The 11,073-nt window shown below is 36.9% G+C and overlaps 1 protein-coding gene across 1 annotated transcript; it reads left to right on the plus strand.

Moving 5' to 3' along the window:
* Positions 1 to 56: 56 nt before the first annotated feature.
* itm2ba (integral membrane protein 2Ba) lies at positions 57 to 9,576 on the plus strand. Its single transcript, XM_067373166.1, has 6 exons — positions 57 to 259; positions 5,059 to 5,190; positions 7,539 to 7,754; positions 7,913 to 8,023; positions 8,187 to 8,337; positions 8,867 to 9,576. The coding sequence occupies exons 1-6, from the start codon at positions 173 to 175 to the stop codon at positions 8,953 to 8,955; spliced, it is 786 nt and encodes a 261-aa protein (XP_067229267.1). The 5' UTR covers positions 57 to 172; the 3' UTR covers positions 8,956 to 9,576.
* The last annotated feature ends 1,497 nt before the right edge of the window (positions 9,577 to 11,073 follow it).

Consider the following 11,073-nt stretch of genomic DNA (forward strand, 5'->3'; position numbering starts at 1 on the left):
TGGGGGAAACAGCGCCCCCTTCCCGTTGACTGATGTACATACAGCCTGAATCTGGAGCTAAATGCGCCACAGCAAGTTGTGAGGCAGAACAGTGTACATAGAGGTCGTCGGTTTCGCCAAGCTCTCCATAGTTCGATGAAAAAGGCATAGACGAAAAAAACAATTGCAAAATATGGTGAAACTCGCTTTCAACTCCGCTCTCGGGCAGAAGGATTTAAAAAAGGAGGAGAAGGATGAAGCTTTGATCCCTCAAGATGTGGTGAGTTTTGTTAGCACAAACGCTAACCGGCTAACGTAAAGTGATTAAAAACAACGTTGTTTTTAGCCAAACGGTTCTTTATAACGTCTTTATTTGACGTGGTAGCGATCAGTCACAGTTTATCGATAAACATATGTCAACATTAAGTGAGTGCATAAACAGCAAAATACACAAAGTGACAAAAACACCTGTATTTTAACCGAAAAAAGACGTTATTTATATGATGTGACTGAAACACCTATACAATGTTTGTCTGGGTTTTGTGAGGACTATACGATTATTTTTGTCTGACAGTTTTGTTTTTGTGTATGTAGAGGGAAGCCATCTCCTGCCTTGTTTCAGAGTGTGTGTGTGTGTGTGTTTGAGCGAGAGTCAGACAGCTTTGAGCTTACAGGAAAATGGCCGACAGTTCAACACAAACATCAGAATATATACGCACAACGCTTGCATTGCACTTTAAGAGGTTTTCCTTCTTGATACCTGATACATGCCCATGTAGTGTTCTGAAAAGAAATGCATGTGCAAAGATGTGTGTTTGTGTATGTATATATATATATATATATATATATATATATATATATATATATATATATAAATAATGTGTGTGTGTGTAATATATATATTACACACACACACACATAAAATCATGCACTGCACTTTTACATGCTTCATCTAGTAGCCATTGCAATGTTGTATGTCTGTGCAGCCATTGCAATGTTGTAAATTAAACAAAAAATCATTTAAGATTAAATTTGCATTTAAATAAGTGTAATTTTTGATGTGTAAACATGTCTAGTTTTGTCCCTTGCACTTCCTGCTGCAGCCGTAAACATAGTAAAACCAGGAAGAGGAAAAGGCATGTTTAGCCAGCTTATCGTGGGAGACTTTCATAAGTGTGAGACCAGCTCCCACTCAGATGCTTGAACCGTCTGGCTGTTTCTGCTCTTCAAATACGATCATCATCTGCCACTGAGGATGAGTCAGCGCCTAGTGTGCGAATTGGGTTGATAATGAAGAAGAAAAAGAAGAGGTCGTGAATCATTCATAAGACAGTGTTGTGTCTGCTGTAACACTGCCTTTGTGATCAGATCAATGGTGCAGCCTGATCTCGGTTGCACTAATGCTGTTAAGACGGAGTCTTTCAGCAGGCATATGTCTTAGGGTAGAAGTAAAGGATTCAGAAGGTTTCATGCATGCCATGGAGCAAGGCTCCTTACCTTTAAACATTTCTGGCAATCAGACACCAATGCTTATCTAAATCGGTTAAAAGGTATCAGTTCATTGTGAGATAATCTGTAAAGATCGTGCTGTGTGGTCTGAAATCCTGTCACACAGGTGATCAAAGCCTCACTGAACTTGTGGCCAACTACCAGAAACAGCCATCTTAGTCCCTTGGAAAAACTCATGAAGGCTCTGGTTATTTAAACAAAGACGGTCTCTGTTAAGGCTAAGCCGTAATCTGCAGTGTGTGTCTGTGTGTGCGAGGGTGAAGCGGAGTGTGTTCATAACAGGTGTGTAAACGTGAAAGAGTGAATCTCCTGAATCACCTTTTGTTTCAGGAAGTGCATTCATGCAAACACAACACCACATGACCATAAGATCTGTGCATGTGGTTGAATAGATAAAGAATTGAAATCTAAAATAAAATGTAACAAGCAGTGAATTTAACATTGAGCATTGCATTGAGATGATTTTGGCTGCGTTTCATGTTGTGCAGATGCTTTGCCTTCACAGATAATTAAAGCTTGGATTGGTGTCCTAGATTATGCCTAACTTCAAAGTCAAACTATTTTCAGTAGAAAATCATTTGAATGTAGCTTCAAATATTTGCTTAAACAGCATTATTAATGATTTTTTTTTTTTTTTGAGTTATGATTGGTGCAAATTAGGCTTATTCATTAGGCTATTTTAAATTTTATTATTATTTTTTATTTTTTTTACAGAAATAACAATTTAGTTAGACAACAGACACTACAAATAAAGCAGCTGCTCTGCTCCATGTATACAGCACGAGCTGCAGAGTCACAGCAGGAGTCAGATTTCACTTATCACGTGACGAGTAAGGTGAGATGACTGACAGGACAATGGCAGAGGATTTGGTGCGCAACAGATCCTGAGCGTCTTATCTTGTAAAATGTGCTCCCTATACACAGAGTACACGTGATCAGGAATCGTCAAACTGGTGTTATCCATAATACCGGTGTTGACGCAAGTTTAATTACCAGTCTGAAACTTTCCTCACTGTGACATCCCTATTGCAAATATTTGTAACTGTTATTGTGATAATTACAGAGCCCCTGAAGGGACATGGTGATGGGGAAAAATTATATTTCAATGCTTTTGCTTTCTGTCACAAATGAACTTTGCATTCACTCACAAACCTTTTTGAGTTGTTTGTGAGCGAACACAAAGTTTCTTTGGGGAATACAAATGTTTTGGGAGCGAATGCAACATTTCTCAGGGGAACACAAAAGTTTTTCAATATATTTGTTCCTTCCATCTCATATTTTTTTCCCACCACCTTGTCCATTTAGGGTGTCTGTAGATAATCAGTCAATCAGATAAAAGCCACTTTTTTTTTTATTCTTTTCTGTATTTTATTGAAATGAAAAGCTGAAATATGGAAACACTTGAAAAATGGTCACACTTTAGTTTAGGTTCCAATTCTCTATCTCACTATTAACTTAAATATTAACTATGACTTTGGCCTCAATAAACCCCTAATTACTGCTTATTAATAGTTAGAAGGTAGTTGTTAAGTTTATGTTTTGGGTAGGATTATGGGATGTAATAAACAAGTATTAATAAACAGCCAATATCCTAGTAATATGCATGCTAATAATCAGCTAGTTTATAGTGAAACTAAATTACCTGATAAAGGAACAAATCCACAGTGCTAGGTTTTTTATTTTAACAGACAGTAGTGCAAATCACAGCATCTTTGTTATTTTGTCATCTCGTGAAAAAATAACAAAATATATAGAATGATGAAAAATAAAACTTGTGCATTAGGAGTGTTGCAATTTGCTCCTCTGAAACTATAGTTAAACATTCAAAGCTTAAACCCAACCCTCCTATACTTAATTTCCCATGTTCTGCTCCGTTTCCTGCACAGTTGAGTGCGCAAGTTTTTCAAAGTTTTCTCCTTTGTCCATGAGCACAAGACTCATTCGACATGTGCGCACTACATAGTGGACTTTTTCAAGCGCTCAAGTCATTTGCGTATTCGTAACTCTTTTTCCTGTTGTGGAAGTTTGCAAACAGCATTGTATTAGCGTGCACCCCCTTCTGGATTGGAGTGTGGATCGCCCGTGACTGTCTGTATTTGTCATCTGATATATACTTTTTATAATAGAGTAACATTAGGTTACTCGTTGATAAGGTGTATAGTGTAATTACACAAACAATAGTGAGTACCGGTAATATTAATTATCATGTACTTACTATAGGGCTTGGCTTTGGGTTAGTTGCTGGTAATTATGTATAATTGTTACTATAGTAAGTATGTTACGTATAACAAGGACACTGCAAAAGTGTTACTACCACAAATCATACATATATACATATATGTATGTATGTATATCAGTATATAAAGTATTACATGTACTAAATTGTTTAACAACAAATACTATAAACAAACAATGGAAATTTTTTTTGAATTTAAGAGTTATAAAGATTAAACTAGCTTTTTTTTATCCAATCTAATTGAAGAAATAATCATATATTTATACATTATCAAAATAATTTTGTTTATTTATATCATTTTCCCTTTCCTGTTTCACTCTGTTTGATGTGATCATTTGCTTTATAAAGTATTTGACACTGATGGAAGTTCAATGTCCACAGACCTGACTGATTGATAACAAAATTTTTTAGTTGACTGTTTTCATTATTGATTAGTGGTTTCAGCCCTAATCATTTTCAAACAGACCCAATCTCAAAAATAAAATATATGTGCAAGATCATGAGGTCGGTGTTTACTGAACCAGAGGAGAGATAATGATGACTAAACTCCTTTTAAATTGCAGCATTGTCATGGGAAAAGTAGCACAGACTGCATCACTTGACACACCTGTAAACTTGTATGTGTATTATACACGTTTCCAGATGAAAGTTACCCACTTTTGTTGCTCATAATTTCCCTGGAGTCTACAATATGATAGCTTTTGTAAACACAGGAAACTTAGCTCATTTATCTTGTTTTGCTTTCATTATGTTTTATGTGAAAAACATGACCAAAAAAACAAGCAAGGACCAAAATGATTTGGTGCCGAATTGTCTTTTGTTTTCACTTTTATCCTTGTTCATCATTCACTGTCAGCTATTGTTTTGTTCATTTTGCATCATGCAGAATGTTTGTTCCTGTCTCTGGTCTCTGGAGGGAGGTTGGAAATTTCCCAGTATCTGTTGCGCACAGTGCAGTTGTTTTGAACAAAGCCACACCCAGGCTAAACACACTTGCACTTAAAATCGAAGAAAACTCTCACGTTTAAAACAGATAAACACATGTAGGTGCAGTAGTGACCGGGATCTGTGGGGATTTCTGTGGGAAAATTTAAACATTTGGGAACAAGAACAAACACAGTTCCCGGCAGTAGTTTCTGAACACATTGGGTCATGAAATAGTGTGTGAACTGAGCCCATATATAATCAAAAAAATAATTTATATGTAATATGTTTACACCAAGGCTAACTAAAAAGTAAATGTAGCATGTATTGTTGAAGTCACCAACTGCTTAAAGGAACATAATTTTACTTATTAGCAAAAAAATAAAATTTTTCTTCCTGTGTGTGTGTAGGATGTGGAGGACATTCTGCGTGTCAGGCAGCAGTCCAGGGCCTGGTGTTGGTGCATGTGTCTAGGTCTGGCCCTTATTCTTTCTGGTGTGGTTGTGGGCGGAGCTTACCTGTACAGGTATTACTTCACAGAGGTGAGATAACCAGTTCCATCAGGTGCACCACATGAGAAATCAGAATTAAAATATAAACTCTTTAAGGCAATAAAGTCCAAACAGATTCATTTAAGTTAAACACGTCTTGATTATGCTAATTAGTAGGGGTGTGACGAGACGGGTATCTCACGAGACTCGAGATTGAGTTCACGAGACAAGACAAGATTTTTACACTATTTTTAAGAAATCCTCAAAGGCGAAATACATGACTAGAAAAAATATTCTGCAGGTGTATTTGAAATGTTTTAAATAATTATCTTGTAATGAATGTCATTTCAGTTCTACTTTCTGAGTATGAATTATCATATGCAGTAAAAGACAACAATACTCAAGCACTGTAAAAGGTTTTGCCACTAACTCAACTGACTGGCTTCTCTCCTGTATGATTTCAGTCTCTCAGACCTTACTGTACATGATTTATGAGCTTCTACATCTTTTGACCTCCTAACTGAACTCCTTGCCACAAACCGATCATAGAAATAAAAATGGTAACACTTTACAACTTTAATGTATTAACCAACATCAACTAACAATGAGCAATATATGTGTCACAGTATTTATTAATCTTTGTTTATGTTAGTTAATAAAATAATCATTCATTGTTAGTTCATGATAGTTCACAGTGCATGAACTAATGTTAACAAATGAAACCTTACTGATTGTGCTTAAATGAATAACAGTTTTCTCTTAATCTTATTTTTATGGTAACACTTTACATTAAGTGCAACCATAATCGCACTCTCTAAATATTTAAAGTGCAAATAAGACCATTTTTTTCTTTGATACAGAGCTAAGAGATGGTTACAACTACACTGCCCAGCCTAAAATAGCTTTCATATTGGGATATATTTGCATTCATCAGGGAGCCGCTTTAAAAAGGCGGGGTATTGAAATCGCGTTTGAATGCGCGCTTGCGTTTACTTTCACTTTCACGATCGCGCATAACTCTGTAAATATGGAGCGGCGGCATCCGTTATCCAACTGAATTAAATGTTTTTTATTTAAATACAAAGCAAAACAACAGTGGAGGCGTAATGTAAACATAGCGGTGGCATATTCTTTCCTAATCATCCTAACACTCTGTCATGGCGACATCACGAGACTACTTTTCGTCTCGACGAGAAATCTCGTCACGTATTAGTCTCGCGAGATCTCGTGACACGATTGTTTTTTTGACGATTGTTATCGTGTCATTAGTTTGTAAATGAGCAATGTGTGCATGAAGAAAGAGTACCATTTATTTGGGAGCAAAAGTCCTCTGGATGACCCCGAACATGTAATGTTTGCATCAGCCGGCAGACACTTGACAGTTCCAGGGCTTTTGTTAAAACTACTGATTGAACATCTGCATTTATGTATCCCCATGGGCAGTCAGATTGACAGAGGAGTGGTGCCAAAATCAAAAGTGCATTATGAGTGTGGACGTTTTTGGCAAAAGGAAACTCCACAGCCCTTTTTCACTGTTTTTTGTAGTCTTGATTAATAAAAGCCCATTTTGTCAGCAGTTTATTATACCTTTAAAGGGTTAGTTCACCCCAAAATGAAAATTCTGTCATTAATTACTCACCCTCATGTCATTCCAAACCTGTAAGACTTTCGTGCATCTTCGGAACATAACTTTTTAACATTGATAAACATTGATCAGCGAACATAAACCGAAGCTCAACCGAACCTGAATGATGCACAAGAACAAACCTCTTGCGGAAGCTCAAACATTTAAAAAATGAAATCTGTTTATTATATACATTAAATTTGGACTAAAACACTCAATTCATATGGATAGCCATAGTTTACGATGTCTTTATGAACTTTTTGATGCGTCAAAGATCAAGTTGCAAATGCAGTCAATGGAGAGACAAACATCTCTTAGATGTCTTAAAAAAGATCTTAATTTGTGTTCCGAAGATGAACGATAGTCCCACAGGTGTGGAACGACCTGAGGGTGAGTAATTAATGACAGAATTTTCATTTTGGGGTGAACTAACCCTTTAAATGTTTCTAAGCTACATTGTAACAATTGCTGTTTGGTCCAAATTATGATTCCTCTGAGACCGTTTTTCAGGAAAGGCAAGAAATTGCATTTTATTGTACCCAGCCTTGTCAATGAAGGCATTCATTCAAAATGCACTGATGTGATGTTAAAACCTTACTATTCAGTTAACTATATCATATTTTTTTAAATCTTTGCCTACAAAATTGGTGCAAACCTTAAAAAGCATTGATGTCTTAAATTCAGTTTTCTTAAACATGCTGATACAATCAGAGAATGAAGTGTGTCTATATGATCGTGGTAAAAGAATGTGTCTATTTATAATTATGGTCTTCAGGAGGAGAAGATGTATTTCTGTGGGGTGAACTACCGTGAGGAAAATTACAGGATGCGGGACAGCCAAGAGGACACCGGGATGGATTTGCCAACCGCATCTAAGAGGATTGAGGAGAGAGTGAGGGTTTTAAAGGACGAAGGGGTTGAGCTCATTAACATCCCAGTGCCCAAGTTCAGTGACAGTGACCCTGCTGACATCGTTCATGACTTCAACAGGGTGAGAGCCAGTGTTGGTCTCCCTCTCTCCTTCACGGAGCCATATGTGCACACACAATTCCAGGAGAGACACGTTGGGCATATAGCCCATTAGATTCCCAAAACCAAAAAATAAACGACCAAAATAGTAACATGCTGGTTTTCCTTCTTTGCTCTTAGAAACTGACAGCCTATCTGGATCTGCGTCTGAACAAATGCTATGTCATTCCTCTCAACACTTCTGTTGTGATGCCACCTAAAAGCTTCAAGGAGCTCCTGGACAACATCGAGGTAATGGCAGAAACAGAGCTTTGTCGAGGTAGCCTTTGGTCTGCCTCAACTTAGTGAGCTGCCTGTATAGACATTTGAACAATGACCAGAAATGCTGTCTAGCTGATTAACTGGCAAGGCTTTGCAAGCATGTGACAGTGTAATTTTGGTTGTGTGTTTGCAGGCTGGAACATACCTGCCGCAATCCTACCTTGTCCGTGAACAGATGATGGTGACCGGGAAGGTAGATCATGTGGATCAGCTGGGTTACTTCATCTACGGCCTCTGCAGAGGGAAAGATACGTACAAACTGGAGCGCAGAGAGACCGTTTTTGGTAAACCCACAAACTGTCTACCTATACTTGTGGCGAGCGCCTCATTGGTTTTTAGGCTAATTACACTCAGAAATGGGACAGAAATCTTTGCCTGGCCACAAATTATGTCTGCACAATTTGGCATGTTTTATTGCATTTTCACAAAAAAAAAAAAAAAAAAAATGGACTCCAAGCACAAATAGGTAATATGCTTCACCCTTTCTATTTAAATATTAGATTTTAAAAAAGTGTTAATATGTCAATTTTACTAGGCTGGACATCACTTTTTAAAATATATTAACAGAAAAGTTTTCAAATTGTAATAATATTTCAGAATATTATTATTTATCTGTATTTTGATCAAATAAATGCAGCCTTGGTGAGAAGAATCAGAAACTTCTTTCAAAAACATGAAAAATCCTTGCATCTCCAAACTTATATATGTGTATATATATTTTAGAATGTGTTCACAGAATTTTCAAATATACAGCTCTGAAACCAGACACATAAATTCACATACCATTTTTTTTTTTTTTTTTTTTTTTTACAGGTATCCAGAAGCGAGAGGCTCTCAACTGCCACAAGATCCTCCACTTTGAGAACAAGTTTGTGGTGGAGACGCTGATCTGTGAGCCGTAGTGGTGAGAAGACAGCTGGGTAACAAGATAAACCACTTTTGACGAATTCCACTCTGACCCCTCCTCCTTGCATTAAATCTCTTCCTGTTTTCCCCTGTTTGTGTGTGTGTGTGTGTGTGTGCGTGCGCGTGGGAGTGTGTGGCGCTCTCATTTGTTTCTCTGTATAGCAACAATCAATATAACAGAGAGAGAGAATGTGAATGAACGCAAAGAGCAATATTATGCGTAGAAATATTTGTGTGTTAGGCAAACATTCGGACCAGTTTTTCTCTCTCTCTCTCTCTCTCTCTCTCTCTCTTAGTAAATGTTTTTTGTGTCTGGGTTTTTGTTAATCAGGGAGTTTAAAGTCTCCAACAGGGTGTGTGGGATCATGTATGACAGAATAACTAGTACCAAGCTGACCATGGGAGAGGGAAGAATTCACAGAAGATAAATGTACAATGAAATCTTTAAAAGATGCACTAAATATTTAGTATGCATTTAAAACTGTGAACCGTCACAGATACCAGATTATATACTGGAAAATATATTTGACTAGAGATTTGTGATATATGGCCAATAATTACATTTAAGAATACACATAGAATTGATTTTTGTACTAGTTACACTTTTGTCTAGATTTTTATTTTAAATGAAAGATTCTGTTCTGCTGTAAGTTAATACACTGCTAAAACACGTCCTGTAGTAGAGAAATACAAATTAGGATCAAACCTAGAGGGTGTTAAACATCAGTTTTCCTAAAAACGTATATCCAAAACAAAATGCAGACTAATAATGTGTAGCTTTTATGTCATTTTGGGATTGCTGAGGTATTGGGAGTAGACTGATGGATGGATTATGTAAAGTTTGTTTAAATTTACTAAAATGTCTACCAGTTCAACATGAGTTGGAATGATTTATACTTTGCACATAACCCTAAAAAGGTTTTAATGTTAAAATTAATACTAATAAAAATTTGACACCTCATTTTGCTCGTCTTCATTTCTGCTTTTTCTAAGGAAGAAAATCTAGAGGTGATGAGTATATACTCAGAGGTGGAAGGAAAGCTCTCAATTTTTAGGGGCCAAGCCCCGAAGGGGCTGTAGCCCCTATTGTAATTGTACGTTTTCCCTTTTATTATTATTATTCTTCCTCCCGAATGGGAGTCTATGGCAGCCCTATCAACGGAACATGAGAAAATGATGAAATTTGGCACACTTGTAGTGATGGTCATGTCTGGAAATCTGACCAATTTTGGAGTCTCTAGGACCAACTCTATAGCGCCACCACCAGTTCAAAAATTCAACATTCTAAAGTTTATAACTTTTGAACCATTTGCTCTAGAAAAATACAATTTAGTACATCTGATTCGTCTCTTCATGCTGATTCTATTAAAATTCTTACATTAAGTCTCCGCCCATTACAGTAGCGGCCATTTTGAAAAGTACAGTATTCCGTTTTTTCGCTACTCCTCCTTCAAAATTTGTCCAATTTTGTCCAAACTTTGATCAGGTGATCTTTGGTCTGAGCCGCACAGAAATGACTGAACAGATTTTTTTTATTCATCTTTGTTCAAAAGTTATGATGTCACGAAGTTAACGAGGTTGACCCAAAATTGCTATAGAGGCTGTATCTCGGCCAAACTTTGAGCAATCAAAACTAAAATTGGTACACTTGATCAAGACCATGATCTGAGGTTCCCTGCCAAATTTGGGAACAGCGCCACCTACAGGTCATGAGATCTGAAAAATGGCTATTTTGGCCAATAACTTTTGAACACTTTATTAGAAAATCAAGATCTTGGTGTCTATGGATTCCCTGTGCCATGCCGAATCCGAGGATATCGAATTCGCCAACATCGGATGAACCACGTGTCCGCCATTTTGAATTTTGTCATAAATTGCAATAACTTTTAAACAATTTGACATATCTTCACACAAATTGGTATGTATGACCTTTAGAAGGTCCTGAAGGTACCTGAGAAGTTTCAACACAGCGCCACCTACTGTTCCACAGATGTAATGATTATTGCAAAACCACTTATAACTTTTGAAAACACTTTCCAAAATGTGTATGCTTTGTCATTTTATTCCCTGGCTTATGCCGATTCCGACGATGTGTCATTTGTCATTTTCCTTAA

The sequence above is a fragment of the Chanodichthys erythropterus genome, chromosome 21 (genome assembly GCF_024489055.1).
Source record: "Chanodichthys erythropterus isolate Z2021 chromosome 21, ASM2448905v1, whole genome shotgun sequence".
NCBI classification, from domain to species: Eukaryota; Metazoa; Chordata; class Actinopteri; order Cypriniformes; family Xenocyprididae; genus Chanodichthys; species Chanodichthys erythropterus.

What these genes read in the sequence shown, in the direction of transcription:
- itm2ba (XM_067373166.1), top strand. Translation starts at nt 173, where the DNA reads ATGGTGAAACTCGCTTTCAACTCCGCTCTCGGGCAGAAGGATTTAAAA. An exon ending in CTTTGATCCCTCAAGATGTG is followed by an intron (nt 260 to 5,058) that starts GTGAGTTTTGTT and finishes GTGTGTGTGTAG; the next exon opens with GATGTGGAGGACATTCTGCG. An exon ending in TCGTTCATGACTTCAACAGG is followed by an intron (nt 7,755 to 7,912) that starts GTGAGAGCCAGT and finishes CTTTGCTCTTAG; the next exon opens with AAACTGACAGCCTATCTGGA.